This window comes from Lactuca sativa, chromosome 3, assembly GCF_002870075.4.
Source record: "Lactuca sativa cultivar Salinas chromosome 3, Lsat_Salinas_v11, whole genome shotgun sequence".
Taxonomy (NCBI): domain Eukaryota; kingdom Viridiplantae; phylum Streptophyta; class Magnoliopsida; order Asterales; family Asteraceae; genus Lactuca; species Lactuca sativa.
This window is the reverse complement of record NC_056625.2, coordinates 66,029,269-66,049,432: the sequence shown is the minus strand read 5'-3', so window position 1 is coordinate 66,049,432 and position 20,164 is coordinate 66,029,269. Positions and strand designations below refer to the sequence as shown.

At 32.9% G+C, this 20,164-nt stretch overlaps 2 protein-coding genes and 1 long non-coding RNA gene across 6 annotated transcripts; 1 reads left to right on the top strand and 2 right to left on the bottom strand.

The window, feature by feature from the left end:
* The first annotated feature begins 2,103 nt into the window (after positions 1-2,103).
* LOC111888342 (alpha-1,3-mannosyl-glycoprotein 2-beta-N-acetylglucosaminyltransferase) lies at positions 2,104-6,226 on the top strand. Of its 2 annotated transcripts, XM_023884534.3 has the most exons (17): positions 2,111-2,387; positions 2,570-2,620; positions 2,900-2,987; positions 3,136-3,198; positions 3,296-3,330; positions 3,422-3,498; positions 3,599-3,644; positions 4,045-4,107; positions 4,319-4,385; positions 4,454-4,522; positions 4,607-4,676; positions 4,842-4,903; positions 5,012-5,102; positions 5,177-5,270; positions 5,372-5,473; positions 5,546-5,716; positions 5,925-6,226. In XM_023884534.3, the coding sequence occupies exons 1-17, from the start codon at positions 2,319-2,321 to the stop codon at positions 6,042-6,044; spliced, it is 1,338 nt and encodes a 445-aa protein (XP_023740302.1). In that variant the 5' UTR covers positions 2,111-2,318; the 3' UTR covers positions 6,045-6,226. The 2 variants fall into 2 exon arrangements, 1 of the variants encoding a protein (XP_023740302.1); XR_002849163.3 differs by lacking the exon at positions 5,925-6,226 and having other exon boundaries at positions 2,104-2,387; positions 5,177-5,274; positions 5,546-5,592.
* Positions 6,195-7,589, bottom strand: LOC111888344 (tetraketide alpha-pyrone reductase 1). Its single transcript, XM_052769271.1, has 4 exons — positions 7,404-7,589; positions 6,698-7,307; positions 6,410-6,604; positions 6,195-6,336 (listed from the first exon to the last, which is right to left on the bottom strand). Exons 1-4 carry the CDS (start codon positions 7,513-7,515, stop codon positions 6,195-6,197), a joined length of 1,059 nt encoding a protein of 352 aa, XP_052625231.1. The 5' UTR covers positions 7,516-7,589.
* A 1,008-nt stretch (positions 7,590-8,597) lies between these two features.
* Positions 8,598-15,332, bottom strand: LOC111888345 (uncharacterized). 3 transcript variants are annotated; one of them, XR_008230864.1, is made up of 9 exons: positions 15,207-15,306; positions 13,381-13,437; positions 12,533-12,574; positions 10,749-10,829; positions 10,206-10,362; positions 9,851-9,924; positions 9,282-9,348; positions 9,073-9,110; positions 8,598-8,929 (listed from the first exon to the last, which is right to left on the bottom strand). It is a non-coding gene; the product is annotated as an uncharacterized LOC111888345 (long non-coding RNA). The 3 variants fall into 3 exon arrangements; XR_002849164.3 differs by lacking the exon at positions 13,381-13,437 and having other exon boundaries at positions 15,207-15,320; XR_006189186.2 differs by lacking the exons at positions 9,282-9,348; positions 13,381-13,437 and having other exon boundaries at positions 15,207-15,332.
* Positions 15,333-20,164: the final 4,832 nt, after the last annotated feature.

The window sequence follows — 20,164 nt, the reverse complement described above, 5'->3', positions numbered from 1 at the left end:
GTTGCTTGTTTACTACTTTACATTGTTGTTGATATTATACATGACGTCCTCCGCCCCAGAACGTTTCTGCCGTTCTTGGTTTTTTGGTGTGACAACGGGGCACAATCGGTACTATCGCCACCTACAACCCTCCACCAAGTGAAAAACAACAGCAATCACCGTAGACGTCGCCATCCAGTGAACTGTGTTTCAAACGCAACACTACACTGAACACAACAAGGTCGGGCTGCCAATAGCCAATTGTAGGCCTTATTGTGGGTCGCTTAGTCTCCGTTCTATCTCATGTACATTTCTTGAGCTGTCAAAAACAACCCCAACCTCCCCACTACCTACCCTTCCAATCACATTCGGCCTAATAGTGGCATCTTACTTGTGAATCGATCGACCATACTACTTTACATCGACCATCTATGTTGGTTACGTCTTCGATCACTGGCCAAACAACCTCACACTCATCATTGATGTTGGCTACATCTTCGATCATAAACCATGATCTCATCACATGCAAACTCGTGCCAAACATGGCATTCCCAAAACCATGCATTGTCTTAATCTCAACATCATCATCATCATCATCGCCCCCCCCCCCTCTCTCTTGTATTCCTCGATCGTATATATACAAGTAATCAAAAGGACTCATATTGGCAAAAGCCATGGATGAAGAGTTCATATCCTTATCTCCAATGACACTTGGGTTCTTGTACCGAGACCCATTGGGGTAAATATTATTTGATCGATGTGGCTCTTTAAACGCAAATTAATGCTTATGGTAATTTAACTTGCTACAAAACATAACTTCTTGTAAAATGGAAAAAGCTAACACATCGGTATTGATTGTGATGAGACTTTTCAGCTTGGTTGTCAAACTAGAAACTATACCATCGGTCATCAACCTAGAAACTATACACCATTCGCCACGATTCGTGACATTCAGTTCAAATATCATGTATGTAACATGGGACGGTCTCTATATGGCCTCAAGCACGCGCCTAAAACATGGTTTTAATGCTTTGCCACGCTTTTCGTGAGTAGTGTTTTTCCATAGCCTCTCAGACTCATGTCTTTTTGTACTACTGGGTACTTGTTACTGCACGTCAATGATATTATCCTTACAACATCCTCCACCACAATTTTCCACCAGGGCATTGCCTCACTTGCCAGAGAGTTCTCCATGATTGGCTTTGGTGCTTTAAACTACTTTATTGGGATTTCTGCTATTCGTTTAACTACAACCTTATTTATGAGCCAATCTTAATATACTACTGATATCCTTGAGCGTGTTGGTATGCTTAACTGCAAACCATGTTGAACCCCTACGAATACATAATCTAAACTAGACAGATTCTGTCCCTCGACAGATGATCCCACTAAGTAATCCAACTATTTTTGCTTAGTTGGTTTTGATGACTATGTGTGGGTATTGTTGTATATATATGTGAAAAAAAGAGAAACTTATTGATATTTTTATTTTACCACACACATTCTATCTCTTTTGGTCTTTCCAAAACAATCAATTTCCAAAAAAAAATATTATTTAAACTCTGAAGTTAAAACTAGGCCTGTCAAATCGGGCCGTCATGTCGTGTTTTTGTCTGACACGACACGACACAACAATGTTTTTTTGTAACACGAACACGACACGACACGATGTCGTGTTTTTTTCACTAACACGAAAACGAACAAATTAAAAAACGACAACACGACACGACACGACAAAGATAATATTACATAACTGTTATTTTTATTTAATTCATATTTAATCATATAAAACACGATAAAAACGACAAACACGAAAAACAAGACAAACACATGCTCAATCGTGTCAATTTCGTGTGGATTTGTAAACACAAACATGACATCGTGTTTTTTATATTTGACACGAACACAACACGAAAATGAATTCGAATTTTAATTTTGTCTCAATTTCATTTCATTTCGTTTCATTTCGTGTATTTTTATTTTGCCGGGTCATAAGGTGAAACCCCTTAGTAAAACCGACAAAACATAGTTATCAAATGATCAATGCCCAATTGCCCACGGGCAATTATGCGTGTGCAGAGAATCAAATACTTGTACCGTACAACCTCCTTAAGCATCCGGGAGTAGTCTTCCACTACAGACATGGGATGACCCGGATGTTGAAATTTCATGGGTAAAGTAATGCAAGAAGGTTCGACTACCCAGACGAACAGAGAAGAATTAAGTCAGAATTCTTGATCCCTCTTGCGATCAGAGATCGAAGGCTTCAGTCCCATTTCTAGTCTGAAGCTTTTGATCCACAAAAAAGCAGCCCTACGGACGAAAAAAGAAAAAGAAAAATGGCGAGATGGTCTTGCGATTTCAGATACCTTCTCATCCTCGTTGTAATCGGATTCATATATACCCAGGTTCGACGTAATTTGAACACATTTTTTAGGCAAATCGATTGAATTCCAGCCATCTAGGTCTAATTAATCGCTATCCTCAGTTGCTCATATTCTATGTTATGCATCTTTCCCGTTTAATTCCTGATTGGTGTGTAACTATTTAACTTTGGCTTATTTTACTTATTTTTTCTGTTTTTCATCAGGTGAAGCTTTTTGCCACACAATCTGAGTACGCCGAGGCACTTGAAACTGCAGTACGTATATTGCCCTTACATAGCGTATATTTGTTCTATTTTCCTAGTTATATATTCTCTATTGCTTGAAAATATCAACATTTTTGAGCTATGTAGTTGATAATTTATTCATCTAACTATGTAATCATATTGATCTACTCAATTTCATCCTTCGTATCTGTTTTACCCTAGAAAACTTATTAGTTGTTGACTTGTTTCTTGGCACTATTGATTTTGTGTGCTGTCTATCCTAAAAATTTCTATTGAACAAGTATTTAGTGAACATCTGGATCATAACAGGTGGAAGCAGAAAATCATTGCAGGAATCAGATGCGGTTACTAATTGATCAGATAAGCATGAATCAGGAAAATATTGTGGTTTTGGAAGGTAACTGATCTCATTTGATAAAATGAATCCTGTTGTTTCTAATTATTTTTTCCATTATGATGTCATGTTTGTTTTTGATTCTTTCATCAGGAAGAGACTCTTTTCTTTAATAGTTTAATTTGACATTCTACATCTACTATTGTTTCAGAAAAAGTAAAACGTCAAGAACAGGAGTGTGAACATCTGAGGGCAGTTGTTCAAGATCTTGAAAGTAAGCTTATTCCATGGATAACTTAGTAGAAATACCAGATTTATCTTTATGGATGAAAACGTGTTACCAGTCTGATCTTATACTTATCAATTTCCAGAAAAAGGTGTCAGAAGTTTAACACGGGAAGAACAGGTTTGTATAAGAATAATAAAACCAACTTTATAATCTAATCTCCTGTCTATCAATTTTTATTTATAATAAAGTATGTAAATCATCATTCCAGGCACCAGTGGCAGCTGTTGTAATTATGGCATGCAATCGTGCTGATTATCTAGAAAGAACTATCAAATCTATCTTAAAGTACGTTTTTCTTCCATAAATGTTTTCTTATCTTAAATTTTTCCATAACTCAATTAAGCTTCTGTCGACTAATTATTCAACCATTCTTCATGATTATCAGATATCATAGTTTAGTCGCATCAAAGTTTCCTATTTTCGTATCCCAGGTACGCATAATTTTTATAATTTTCTTGATCTTTAAAGGAAAATTGCTAGAAATAGCAATGTACTTTACTCTTTTTACCAATATACGTTTTATTTACTTTTTAGTCATAATAGAAATGTAGTTACATTTCTTTACCCATAAAAGCAGCTTACTTACATTTTTATACTGATAAGGGAAATTTGTTACTCATAACACATAATAGCAACATATGAACAATTTTGTGCTCATAATAGCAGCATACTTACATTTTTTAACCAATATTGGCCATATTTAAGAGATAAAGTACATTTGCTAATATTGGTAGCAAAATGTAAGTATATGTTGCTATTATAGAGTTCATAGCCCATAGTATGTTGTTATTTTTCTACAATTTTCATATCTTTAAATATTATAATTTTCAGGATGGGTCAAATTCTGATGTTAGAGCAAAGGCACTCAGTTATGATCAACTGACCTACATGCAGGTAATGTCATCATATATGTTAATATGTTATTGCTTGAGCAATGAATGATAATATGTTTCAGTTTTGACTTTTGATCTTCATGTCAAAGCTTCATATCGATTTTGGTCCCTTAAGACTTGAAATAAGGACCAAAAATGAAAAAATATTTTGATATTGGACTACTTATGTGCTCCATTATATTGAATTGAAGTCTATCTGTGATATGTTACAGCACTTGGATTATGAACCTGTACGTACTGAAAGGCCTGGGGAGTTAATTGCATATTACAAGATCGCACGTAAGCCATAAATTAAATTTATAAGTTTCATTTGAACTTTTCTTTATGCATTTCCACTGTATATTCAGGTCATTACAAGTGGGCAATGGATCAACTGTTTTACAAACATAAGTTTAATCGTGTCATCATACTTGAAGGTATGAATTTTGAAGCATATCACTTTTGTTTTTGTTATTAGAATTAGAAAGAACATTATGAGTTTAGACATTCATGGGATGCAGACGATATGGAGATTGCTCCTGATTTTTTTGATTACTTTGAGGCTGGAGCTGGGCTCCTGGATAAAGATAAGTAAGTGGCTGTTTTTTTTATAAATACTATGTCCGTATTGTTAATGAAGGGTAAAATGGTCATTTAGTTTCGTTCAAACGGTTTATCCTGCTGAAAAAATAAAGAAATTTGTGTACACAATACTTTATCGAGACAGACATCATTACTTATTCAGTCACTTTATAGGTCAATCATGGCTATCTCCTCATGGAATGACAACGGGCAAAAGCAATTTGTGCATGATCCTTGTAAGTCTAATCTTCTTTTTTCTTTATAATTATTATTATTATTATTTTTCAATTATCAAAATAGAAAACCATTTTGTATTTAATCTTGTTAAATAATACAATTTGCAGATATGTTATATCGGTCAGATTTTTTCCCTGGTCTTGGATGGATGCTAGCTAAACCTACATGGGATGAACTTTCTCCAAAATGGCCAAAAGCATATCCTACTTTCTGAAAAAATTGTTTTTTGTGGTTAAAACTTTTAAAGATAATTTTCTTTGACAAAATATTACTTACTGGGATGACTGGCTAAGATTACAAGAAAATCACAAAGGGAGACAATTCATTCGTCCAGAAGTATGCAGGACTTACAATTTTGGGGAGCATGTAGGTATCTTCTATATTAACTTTTCATTTCATCTTTTGTTTAGTCATACATAAAAATGATAGAATACACTGATTACTTACTTGTTTCTATATGTTTTCAGGGTTCTAGTTTGGGACAGTTCTTCCAACAATATCTTAAACCTATTAAGCTCAATGATGTTAAAGTTGATTGGAAATCGATGAACTTAAGCTACCTAATGGAGGTAAGCATTTCAATTAAAACTAATTTAATGAGTCAACAGGTAATTAACTAACCATTTTCATTGTTTTTGTAGGATAAATTTGTGAAGCATTTTGCAGACATGGTGAAAAATGCAAAACTTCTTTATGGAAGTGATCTTGTTTTGAAGACAAATAATGTAGATGGAGATGTGCGTATAAAATATAAAGATCAATCACATTTTGAAAACATCGCTCAACAATTTGGCATTTTTGAGGAGTGGAAGGTATAAAAAAAATCAGATAAAGGACAATATAGTCATTTTACTTGGAACAATGACAAAAAAATGTTACAAAAATGAAAAACCTCCAATAAGAACTAAATTTGCAAAAAAGATACTTTGGGGGATCAAAAGTATAAAAAGAGATAAACTCAGGGACCAAAATTGCAATTTATTCAAATAATAACTTATGTTATTTTTTTACTTTATTCAGGATGGCATACCAAGAACAGCGTATAAAGGAGTTGTTGTTTTTCGGCACCAAACATTAAAGCGAGTATTTCTTGTGGGGCCAGATTCCCTTCATCAATTAGGGATCCAAAATCTTGTTTGAATCAAATCTTCTCTCAAAGTCAAAGGTACACAAAAAATATTTTTTAGCACGAAATTGTTGTTCTTGATTACTATATATAGAAAGATGTATCAGTAAATATTAGAACACTTGAGGTAACATTTTGATGAAAAGAGAAGTTTCCAGATTTAACTAAGGAATAGAAAGATGGCCTTGTGCAACAAGAGACGTGATACAATCATCAAACATTTCTTGAATCGACTTGAACTTAAACCCTAAGCTGGTTATCTTTGTCGTGTTAAACTCATAATATGGTCGATCATGCTGCTCAAACCTGCAAATTAGCTTTCAATTAATTATAGTAAGTAAAGTTATAGCAAATCAATTTTCATTTTTTTTTTCAATACCGTTTTGGAATTGGTAGTGTTGGATAACGTGATGACAGAATGGAAACAAGTTCATCATTGTCGATTACAGTTGAGCTGCATAAATATCGTCCTTGAGCTTTTTCATGTTCATAAACTAGAATATGACAAAGAGCAACATCATCTATATGAACATATCCCATCCTCCCATGCCATTTAAACCTCTCTGTTTCCCCTGTTCATCCAAAATCCAAATATGTATTTAGGAATAAAATAAAACACATGGTTATGGTTTTAGTAGTTAGGATTATTAGAGAAGAGAAGTTTCCTTTAAGCAATCCGAGGATATCTGATGCTGTAGAACATAAAGTAGGAGGTAAACTTGGTCCAACAAGAAACGAGGGAAGAAGAGTCACGAGATTGATCCCGTTTTCATTGCAAAACTCCCACGCTGCTTTTTCCGCCATGGTTTTCGAAAGTACATACCAGATCTGATACTTCTCACAGATTTCAACGGAACTCCAAGAGGACTCATCCACGGGTTTTTCAGGGTCAAATTTGTCTTTTACTCTTACTGTAGAAGACGAAGAGGTGAACACGACTCGTCTCAGTGACGGATTTTTCTTACATGAACGTAAGACGTTTAGTGTCCCATCAACAGCCGGCTTTAAAATCTCCTCCTGAAAAACAACATTCAAATTGAAGAAGCAAAACACTTCATCATGATTAAAATTTAAAACTAAAAGCAGAAGCATACGTATGTAACATACCCTAGGGTTTGTAATATGCCCGAGAACAGGGGAAGCCGTGTGGAAGACGCCTTCACATCCCATGATTGCATCATTGAAGCTTCCTTCTTCTGTTAGCTCCGCCTTCACTAAGTGGAGTCTCTCCTTTGCTCCTTCAAGGTTCCATAGGTGAGCTAGTTTTGCTTCATTTGCTGCGAATTTAATTTAAATTAAAAAAGAAAAAAGAAAAAAAAGGTTAGTAGGATGTTATATAAGGAGGAAGAGATTGAAGATGGTGAGACACAGACCGGGGTCTCTAACAGTGCCAACAACATGATAACCGGATAAGAGGAGTCGCTTGATGAGCCAGGAAGCTAGGAAACCGGATGCACCGGTTACACAGACCTTGTGATGAGTCATTACGTTTTTTTGTAGGCATAATGCTTTGATATTTTGAAATATATTGTGTGTGTCTCAAACGTTTTCAGAAGATGGTATGGAGAAGGTATGTCACGTAATGCTTGTGAGGTTTAGTTTTCTTTGAGAGATAGGACAAATGTTGGTTTCAAAGCATGAAATGCAATGCTGCAATGCAAATCAGTTGACTGACAATAGAAAAAACAAAATACAAGTTCTTTTACCTTTGATAGAAGAAACTAAACGTTAGGAGAAATTAAATATCTTTCTACTTTTTCTTTCTAATTATCTTTGTACTCATGTGAAATGGTGACAGATATCATATTTGGATAAAATTGATAATATTTTAAGCCACGTGTCATCATTTTATACGGGTAGGAAGATAATCATTTTACACAGGTAGGAAGATAAATAGGATGATATTTAATTTCTCAAAGGTTTGTTATGTTATTCTGATGCAAAATAAAAGGTTGGTTAATTTAATCCTAAAAAAAGGTTGGCTCGTTTAGCATTTTGGTTATTTGGTTAACGTTAGAAAAGTTGTTGACCTATTTTTTAAAACAATTTTCTCTGTGAATAACACCGCAAAGATTGGGAAAACTTGTTGATCATTTCGACTTATCTTTATGTATTTTGTTTCCCATTGTATATACATGTAGCATTGTATATACATATAGTATGTTTTAGGTCTTTCATAAAGAAACACTTATCTAGCAAAGTCTGGATATTCTCATTTTTCATGAGTAATATGTCATAAACATACAAGATTATAAAAATGCTAATGCAACTATTAACTTTTGATATACACATGGATCATCTTAGTTCTTGAGAAAGCTAAACTCTTATTTTCTCATAAAATCGAACATACCAACTCCAGGGGCGGTTTTCATCAGGTGTCCGGGGTTGCACCGACAACACATGTTTTTCCTGTATGCAGTGGAAAATTTTCGATTTTCTTTTATATATATATATATATATATATATATATATATATATATATATATATATATATATATATATATATATATATATATATATATATATATATATATATATATATATATATATTCATTTGAAGTTCAACATAGACCATTTACATTTGTTATTCCATGTCAAACCTTACATAGTGGAAATGAAAAGAAAAAAGAGAAGCAACACGTATTTTACACAAAATTACATGCATAAATAAAAGACTTTCACATAGACAAATATGTCTTCATTAGAAAACATATACAGGGCACTCTCTTAGTACTATAAGATTAGACTATGTAATATAACATTTGTTTTGTTAGTAGATGGTCTAATTTACACTGGTTTGGTTTAACAAAATCCTCCATTCATTTCACTTATGGCAAGTACTTTATCACTCTCATCTCCAAATTTCACAAAGTAATAGCCTTTGATCTAATCCACCATTCTATAAGAAAGAAAAGTGAAAAAACAGTTTTTGACCATGTTAGAATATGATTTTTTTGATAAACCCAAATCAGAAAAAGAAAATCTTGTAATTTTATCATTATTAAAAGGTATTTAAGACATTTGGCTAATGATGTGATTTACCTATTGCTATCATTGGATCTACAATAAAGAAGGTAAACCTGCATAAGGAACATGAAGAAGGGTCAAACATGAAACTTTTTTGAGTTAAATTAACAAACAATGCAATGATAATATGTTTTTTTTTTGTTTTTTTATAAAATATATTTCATACGAGGGCATGTAAACATGAGGATATTGTTTAATAAATGATTTTATACTAAATATTTTACCACTTTGATATGTTGGTTGTCAACTCCACGGTCCTTAATCAGATCTATGGCTGCAATTATCGTGTCACTTGAAGAGTGGACAAAATGAAATTAATTTAAAGAGTAGACTTTGATATACAAAAAATAAATTTACTACATTAATGATTAGATCAAGAAATTGCAATGTATGTTAAAATATTTGTAAGTAAAAGTAAGATGCTTGTGTTAGCATTTGCAATAGCCTGATCAAACAAAGGAAATGTATAATTATATCAACATTGTTGATCTAAATAAAAATACAGCAGTGCGTGCTATTGAGCCGTTGAAAAGAATAATATCAACATATGTCAGATTTTGTAACCATCCAAGGTTTAGTATAAAAGAACTTCTCCAGAAAAAAATCGAAATACTTTATCGCTTTGCGATTAAGTTAATATGAAGCTCATTAGCTTGCTTTTAAAGTAAATCCGATTATAGCGATTTGGAACTATTAAAAGTACATTGATTTATTAAGAAAACCAGCCACACATAAGTGAGAAAATGCTCCTGATTAATTTTTATAGCAAAAGTGCAACAGATTACAAACATACCCTTTACTTATCCTGGCAGTAGATTTAAGAGCACGTCATGTTGTTAGGGCAGCAAAAGGAATTGCATTTGCATCCTGGATGATCATGAAAGCAACATATGGATTTGATGTAGTTGGGATATATATATATATATATATATATATATATATATATATATATATATATATATATATATATATATATATATATATATATATATATATATATATATATATATATATATATATGAAGAAAATGAACAAGAAAAGAGAAGTTAATAATGTTAAGAAACCATAACACAATACCACGTGTGAGAATGTTGATGGTTTTCGGGTAAGTTGATCTTTAGCAAGAATGGAATAATCAGTGTAAGTACCTCTCGTAGCTGTTGGATGAAGTGCCCCAAAAATTTATTGCCCAACATTAAGTGTTTGTACAGATTGTCCAATTGCTGCAATTTCACCACTAACATCATGGGCCAAAATCAGGGGAAAGAGGGACTCAGATAGAGAACGACCATAGCCTGCTCGCATCTGAAAGAGGAAATGGAACATGTATAATTGAACAAATTTCAATGAGAAAATTCCAAATCAAACCAGAAGGTACATGGATGATATAATAAATAAGCTTAAACAGATGCAAAAGTATAAGAGGACACGAGGAGATAACAAATGCATTCACTAATCAGAGTCTGAATTCAACTATATTGCAATATTCATTTATAGGGGAAAATGAAACTAAATTTACATTCACTCATCTTCAATACCTCTTTCAAATCAAAACATCAAATTAAAAAAAAAAAAAAAACAAAACACATTACATATCTAATTGAAAACGACTTCAAAAGAAACAATCATCTTTATATACATTCAACATTAACTTTTAAGGCAAAAAAAAAATCAGTTAAGGAATGTATTACCTTTCACTGCCGATGGTGGTGACAATGATGAATCGAGGGGATGTGGAGCGACATCGGCGGTTCTAATTAGGGGTTTTCTTCCTGTTTGAGGAAAAATGTGAGTCTAGAGGGACATAGCTTGATTTAATATCTAAAACCTTAATGTTTAAGGTGATTTAATTTATGAAACGGAAATGTAATATCAATGATTATTTGTAAGCATAAGTTGATTGTATATGATGCAGTAGTTATAATACCTTTTAAAAATTTCAAGAAATATCAAATATGCTTTATATATATATATATATATATATATATATATATATATATATATATATATATATATATATATATATATATATATATATATATATATATATATGGGTAAAGTGAATATACCTAACAACCTTATATAAGCTTAGGTACCTAACTCCATAATACTACATCGGTTTGTATCATATGTACATTGTAATTGCCTAAGTTTCTTAAACTTCAACCTCATAACTTGATTACTTCCAAAATCTTTGGACTTTCACCAATATCTTTCTTTTACATCACGTTTTTCTATCGAATACCACCGGATGGGCTTCATATCCTACCGCTACAAATGAAAGGATGTAGGAGAAATATAATAATGAATTTCCAATTTTTTTTGAAGTAAATCAATTTTAGGGATGAAGTTTAAGAAATTTGGATGATTGCAATGAAAATTTAATGCAAAATGACGTAGTTTGATGAAGTTAGGTACCTAATCTTATATAAGGTTGTTAGGTATATTCACTTTACCCTATATATATATATATATATATATATATATATATATATATATATATATATATATATATATATATATATATATATATATATATATATATATATATATATAGAGGAATGAGTTCTATGGAAAACAAATAACTAGGGCAACATCTACCGGAACCAATAATCAAATGACACGTGTCCATTTCTTTCTTCACAAGTAATGTATTGTGGAAGTTATTGTGAAAGTGATGTATTGTCATGTTTTCATTGGTTCAAATATGTGTTGCCCTAATCATTTATTTTCCATATAACTATTCCCTATATATATATATATATATATATATATATATATATATATATATATATATATATATATATATATATATATATATATATATATATATATATAAACTTTGAAACTCCCTTATTAACAATGATTTGATCTTATTGGACCACTTTTATTTTACTTTTTTGGTTAATGCCTGGATTAATTTCTTGGACACCTGTTACAAAAAGGTTTTAATGATACTTGTTTGCCTCTCTATCCAATGGGAGTGTTCCACCATGTGCGGTCCCTTTACTCAACCAGGGTTACTTTAGGGTGGTGGTATACTATCTCTTTTCTATCTTTTTTTTCTAGATGTTTCCACCAATTTGCCTTCTGTTTTTTTCATTACTTTGGCTAGACATGTTTCCGGTTTTCTCTTTAGTGGCCTGGTTTTTCTATTTCTCGGCTGGGTACAAGCCGATGTTGGCTGATTTCATTGCATGCTTTCCATGTATTTCACTGTTCTTCGTTTAAGTATAGTTTCTATTTGAGGTTTATTGCGATTTTAATATGATCTGGTAATTTTTTTTTCTGATGTTCATTAATATAAAAACATACATATATGAGACAATTACATCACATTCACAACAAAATTTTTGTAACCTCTTACCCTATCTAACTTATATTAGATGATATTAAAATCTAACAGAAAAAACGATATTATATCACTAATAATAATAATAATAATATATTTTTATGTAATGTGATCAATTGTTACCTTCTTCTTAATCTCAATGATCATATATAAGGCTCCAGTCAACTGCAAGATGAGCATGAAATAGGTGAAGTTCGACGTGATTGTGAACAACGTAGAAACAATGCCAATTAAGTCGCTCGTAGTTGTCATCCATAACACATCATCATAAATATGTTTGTGTGTGTATATATATATATATATATATATATATATATATATATATATATATATATATATATATATATATATATATATATATATATATATATATATATATATATATATATATATATATATATGTTTAAGTTCATTTGAGACCATATTAGTTTTGTGAGACTATGAGACACATTCTAAAAATAATTTTAAAATGCAAAATAGAAGGAAAAAATCCGACAATTATTTTTTTAATTATTATCTTCGTTACTTTTTTTACCCAAAAAAAAAATTACAATTTTTTTGAAAAATACGTGAAATATTTCAATTGAATATTACACTGCAAATATTCTAATATGATTTTTAGAATGTTAGAATATTCTACTAGATTTGTCATATATGTAAAATATTCTAATATTTTATTAGAATATGTAAAAAAACGGTAGTTTTATTTTTATTTTTTTGGCATTTTTTTTGGAAAATATAAATGACGAAAATAATATTTGAAATTTTTGTTTTCGAAAATTTTCAATTATTTTGTATTTTGAATTTTTTTTATCTACAAAATGAGTGGCTAGGATTGTCTCTTACGGTTTCACAAAATTAGGTTATCTCACATGAACTTAAGCGCGTATGTGTGTGTGTGTGTGTGTATATATATATATATATATATATATATATATATATATATATATATATATATACTAGCCGTTTACCCGCGCCAAACGACGGGTGTGACAATGGTGGTTGAATGCTGAAAGATGAATTAAACCCTAGAAATGGAAACGTCAGCGATATATATCCAAGATTTGTGAACAAAAATTGCGAGATTTGGGGAAATACGGAGATAATGAATGAATCGGGTCAAAATAGCATAAGAATAGGGGATAAGAGATTTGATCTTTTCAACTATTGACCATATGTACTCTATTCTTTTTGTAATGCATAAATTGATTGCATTCTATGTTTGTACGACTTAAAATTCAGCATTTGATCAAAAATGCTTTATAAGGTAATTAAGATATATATATATATATATATATATATATATATATATATATATATATATATATATATATATATATATATATATATCAACCATAAGTTCAATATCAATCGAAAACCTAAAATTAATCTTTTACAAACAAAGAATAATGTAACTGGAAACCAAAAATTTACGTTTATATTGAGATAACCCAAACTATAACATCATACGCAACAGTTTTAATTAATTTAATTATTAGTTATTAATGATTAATGAATTGACTTGAGGTACATTTTATCTCAAAGTAGCCTGATAAAGACATTTATTAACTAAAATCAAATAAAATATATTAAATTATAAAAAAAATGTTATTCAAAATATATATTAATACAGTTAATCTCTTAAATTATTTGATTAAAAAACTAAACATTAGTATTGTACAGTAATATGATTTTTGTAAGAGAAATTTACAAAAATAGCCATTTACACTAATGACATTACAAAAATAGCCAAAAAAATCGAAATTACAAAAATAGCCAACGATTTCGCAGATGGATATGCCCCATCTGCGAAATGAGCTTCTCATCTGCGAAAGTACAAGCAACTAAAGCACAGCTGTGCTTTAGGTGCTTGTACTTTCGCAGGTGGTTTTAATTTTTTTTTTTTTTTAAATATTTTTGCTGTATATATAGGGGTAATTTCGCAGATGGAATAGGTCCATCTGCGAAATACTCTCACTTTATCTGCGAAATCGTGATATTTTTTGTATTATTATTATTATTTTTTTTTAAGTTTGACTATGAAATGAATTAGTTTGACTACGAAATCATGTTGCTATATAAAAAGTTTTGTAGAAAAAATATCATTTTGGTTGTTATTTGTTTAGGAACTCTCTCTACAATTTGCTCAAAAAATGATTGAATATTTGGTTTGTATGTAACAACCAAAATGATATTTTTTCTACAAAACTTTTTATATAGCAACATGATTTCGTAGTCAAACCAATTCATTTCATAGTCAAACTTAAAAAAAAAATAATAATAATACAAAAAATACCATGATTTCGCAGATAGAGTGAGAGTATTTCGCAGATGGACCTATTCCATCTGCGAAATTACCCCTATATATACAGCAAAAATATTAAAAAAAAATTAAAACCACCTGCGAAAGTACAAGCACCTAAAGCACAGCTGTGCTTTAGGTGCTTGTACTTTCGCAGATGAGAAGCTCATTTCGCAGATGGGGCATCTCCATCTGCGAAATCGTTGGCTCATTTTGTAATTTCGATTTTTTTGACTATTTTTGTAATGTCATTAGTGTAAATGACTATTTTTATCATTTTCTCTTTTTGTAAATTGTCATCATAGTTTACACATTATTATTTTTTTAAATAAAAAGAAAGTATATGTTTGTAGGTCAAGAGACCTGTAGTATAAAAAATCTTTCTGTTTTTAAAAAATGTAATAAACTATGAAAGTTTATTATTATTTTTATTACTATTATTTAGTAATATTATAGAAGACTAGAATATAATGAAAACGATAGAAGAAAACTAACCACAAAGTTAGTGTGATGGCGTTATTGAAACTTCGTCATTCACAAACACGTCGATCTTCATTTACTTCTTTTCAATGACTATTGACTACTGCTCTAGTTATACCAAGGAAATTAAGGAGTTTATATTGATAGGGTAATTTGTTGTACTTGGTATTAGACTATTAGTACACATGTACTTCGACCTCCTCTTACGTACAAGTGTACTACAATGCGTTGGATCTCGCCCAAACAAACAAAGCCAATATGCCTATCAAAATATTTAATAATATCCATACAAGATCAGGATTCAGGATGAGTGAGAACACATGTTTTTGTTTTATTTTGAATATAAAAATGATATCCTCTAATTTTTTATCAATTAAATTATGATGTATTTTCTGTTATCCTTTTTATATATAACTATCACAAGTTAATCATGTGCTATTTAATTGATTTTTTTATTTATTTTCATAACAAAAATAATAACATCTTAATAAATGTTAGGGAAAAAGTTTAATAAGAAAACCCCATGGCATTATTAAGAAGCATGTTTGAATTGCCTTTTGATTTTGTTCAATACTCAGATATAATCTTTGATGAGTTTGGTCATTTTTACAAACCTATTAATTACCGACTTTGGTTGCATGATTAATATTAGAGAAGCGTTCAGATTTTGTACTTTTTTTAAAATAGTTATTAACTTTTATTCTGATAAAACCATAAAGATCAGATAAACTTATTAAACATGCATGACTATGAAATTTCTAATAAATATATAAGGTAGATGCCCAGAAAGTAGTGAAGAACTGAAGATCCCCACGGTCTGTCACAAAAAATTCAATGCTTAATAAAGAGATGATGTGAGACAGAAGCTGATTCGATGAGTCGGTAAGAACAATATCATCTACATATAGCAACAAATATGTCATGCAAGTGCCCTAACGATAAATAATCAAAGAAAAGTCACATCTGCTATGAACAAACCAATGTGAGAAGTGAAGGTGGCAAATCGTTGAAACCAGGCACAAAGGGCTTGCTTCGGACTATACAAAGACCGCTGAAGCAAGCAAACATAGTCAGGGCGAGAAAGATCACGAAAACCCGGAGGCCAATGCATATATACCGTTTCCTGTAGCTGACCATGAAGGAACGCATTTTTTACATCAAGTTGTCTAATAGGCCACTATGAGTGACAACGATACTAAGAATCGTGCGAATAGTGGCAGGCTTCACCACCGGGCTAAAAGTCTCATCATCACAATCAATATTGGGTCGCTGACTGCGGCCATTGACAACAAGACGCGCTTTGTATCATGATAATGGTGCATCTGCATTGAGTTTCTTTTTGAACAACCCAATACAATTAATAATGTTAGCAGGAGGAGGTCTTGGAACAAGTATCCAAGTCTGATTATAGATAAGCGCGGTATATTCATAATTCATGACATTAAGCCAATTTGGATCCTTAAAAGCCTGTAAATAATTTTTGGGAATAGGAGAGCTGGTATCAAGGTGTAAATTTAATTTACGTATGGGTTAAAAAATGCCTTGCTTAGCACGTATGAGCATTGGGTGTGAAGTTTGATTGATGGGTGAAGGGTGGTTAGGAGATATTAGGGATGAGAGTGATTCAGTTGTGTCATTGTAACTGGTGGATGACTGAGAGTTAAGCTCGAAGATGGGTTGCTGATCAACGGGTGAAGTCGGGAGAAGGGTTTGAGGGATGGTAGGTGAAGTCGACATTGGACAGTCGGTGGGTGTTGTTAGAATTTAAGGGATCAAAATAACAATAAATACAAACTTGGATAGATTCAAGGATCGTGTTTTCAAACACTTTTCAAAATTTGTAATTCATCCCTTTTGCCTAGGGTACATGACGTGCCTCCGATTCCATCCTACATATTAGCAGAGTTGAGTAACTTCTTCTAACAATGGATTACCTAGAAACAATCACATATTCATAAGATGGTTGGTCGGGACAGGGTCCCGAAACAACGCTCCGACGATTAACTTAGTAGAAGCCTTCATGTAACATCCCGATGTTAAGGTACTTCTAAATTCATCCTTATAATTTTATTTATGACATTTCGGTCCCTAAGTCCCAAGAGAAAGTGCCTTGAAGCCCTAGTGGCATTTTTCGTAATTTTGACCGGAGAAGTACGTCATGTGTACATGTGTGTACATTGGGCGTACACTTATGTATGCGGGGCATACTAGATAAAGAAGGAAAACCCTAATTTTTAGGGTTTGGGTGGTATTTAAGCAAAATTAAGCCTCATTTCTCTTCTCATTTCCAGCCTCTATCAACATATTTATGTTCTCTTGCAAACCCTAGCTTCATTTGAGTTCTTGGAAGGTTTAGTGTGAGTTTTTATGTGTTCCAAATGAAGAGGAAGGTGGTGGTGAAGCTGGAAAGCTTGAAGCAAGCTTGGATCTGGGAATTTTGCATCCTTCTCCATCTTTAGAAGGTATAAAGTTCATACCTTGATGTCTTGTTTGTTAGATCTCATTTTTGGGTGTTTTTATGTTACTTTTTGGTCCCAAAAGTCTCATCTTGTGCATGATTTGTTCTTGTCGATTTGAGATGTCCTTTCAGACCCTAGGAGGGGTCCTAAGCCATAAAAATGAGGTCCCATTTGTTAGATTTGCTTCATGCATCTTGTAGAAGATCTTAATGGATTAAGACCTTGTGTTAAGCACTTTGTAGACTTGTAAAGTCATAAAGTTGGAAACTTTATGACTCTAGAGTGTATTTGGACCTTAGATCTGAAATATGGACTTAAGTTCTTAATCCATTAAGCACTTAATGGAGTTTGGAGGCTTCGAGGGTACACTCTGCGTACATAGGAGTACTCCCTGCATACTTGGTCAACCACCCCGATGGGTGGTCAACTGTGAGGCTTTGTGTATGTCATACGTACCTCCGGAGTACGCCCCGCATACTCGCACTGGGTGAGCCTTATTGAGTTGACTCGGGTGGGTTGACTCAGTTGACTCGGTGGGTTTGACTAGTTGACTTTAACTTTGACCAAGTTTGACCTTGAGGGTATTTTGGGATTTTGATGGACTTGGTCACCTGGTGGAAATAAGTATCAGTTAGAGAGCTGGGATTCGGATTCGGACCTCATCAGTTATGTTCAGTTTGCGAGGTGAGTTTTCCTCACTGTATTTTTGGGTCGAAGGCACCAAGGTTGTCCCCTTTGGATTGTTATCTTGGTTTATCGCATGATTGTATGTTGCAGTGATCTGTTAGATCTGTATCTTGGTATATAGGATGATGCTATGCTTAGTGATCTGTTAGATCTGTATGACTGTATATATATGCTAGCTAGGTTTGATATGATATAAGTTGATATGTGATGGTATGTTAGGTTGAGGCGATCCTGCTATGTGCTGAAGGCCGAGAGACCCAAGGCGTCCCAGATAGACTCAAGGCCCGAGAGGAGTACCATTTAGGCTGAAGGCCCAGAGAACGTTCCAGATAGTCTGAAGGCCCGTTGAGGCGTACCAGTCATGTTGAAGGTTCTGTGAGCCTACCAGATATACTATAGGTTGGTGGGCGTTCCAGTTAGACTGAAGGCTCTGTATACATGTTGTTATTGTGATTATGATTTGTGTTGGTACTTTAGGGGAACTCACTAAGCGTTGGCTTACAGTTTTGGATTATGTTTCAGGTACTTCAGAGGATCGCGGGAAGGCGAAGGCATGGCCGTACACATCCTCATGTTTTGAACTTATGATTTTGGGAAACGCTGATATAGAACATGTTTTGAAAACTATGTTGTAAAAAATTTGTGATTTTGGGTTGGTTCTTAAATCGAAGCGAGAGAGTAGTTCTTAGCGTACCTTGCAGGAGTGCATCGAATCCCCTATTCATATTTGGAGTAGAAAACATCCCGACCTTCCTTTCTACCGAATTGATCCGAGGTCTTGTCGCATTTATGGTCGTAAATCTGATGGTAAGAAGAGAAAAAACTCGGAAACCGTTATACAATTGTACCTGGTTCTTTAAGTTCCCATGTACTTTCTTATACTATAGCGACAACATCTCGTTCTTTTGTCAGCTCTTCACCTATGTTCGGTACTTTAGGTTCAGTTAGGTATCGAATGTGGTTCGAGGTTTTCACACAATTCGAGGGTTACGCGAGTTTCGGTAGTTTGCTCATTCTGAGCGTATAGGAACGGTGATTAACCCTATACCCTATTAAGTCCCCCCCCAGTTTGGATTATTACTTTCCGTTGTGAGTATTAATTCAAACTAATGAGGTTTTCGATGAGGACCGTTGTGAATAGAAAAGGGCGAGGCACCTGAATTGAATTCTGATGAGACGGTTTGACAACTCCTAGAGACCATCATTGCCTATAACTATCTTTTTGTTTCTTTTCCATTTAAGGGGTGTATATTGTGTAACTGCCATTTTGTCTCCCATATTATCACTCCCTCTTCCATCCCCTTACAAATACTTATTTGGTTCATTTCATTTTCTTTCATTCGAACTTCTCCCCAATTTTATTCGTCTTCCTTTCTCTTCTCTCATGGCTAGCAAATACATCTCCAACATCGAGACCGTGAAATCCAAATTTCCGTCAAGAGTTTGGCTGCCCTCTTTAAAAAATACCACATTGATCCCCAATTCCATCCTCGCCTTCTGGAGCTTGGAAATGAAACTGCCGACACACCAACTGCCTTTGTTGGAGTGTACAGGGTTCATTTCAAATTAGGGCTTCACCTCCCTGCCCCTGATTTTCTGGCGGTTCTTGACTATTACCAACTACACATCGCTCAAATTTCTCCAAACGGGTTTTGGAAGGTGATTTGTTTCATGCTCATGTGCTCTGCCCTATATTCCTCCTTTTGTAACTTTGTTTCATCATTTCTATATTACCATGTCTAATGGCGATTAGGTCTCCTTTTCCCTTCGCCATGGTTTGGTAGAACTTTGAGATGGACTTCCTACTTCCGTTAAAGGGTGGAAAGA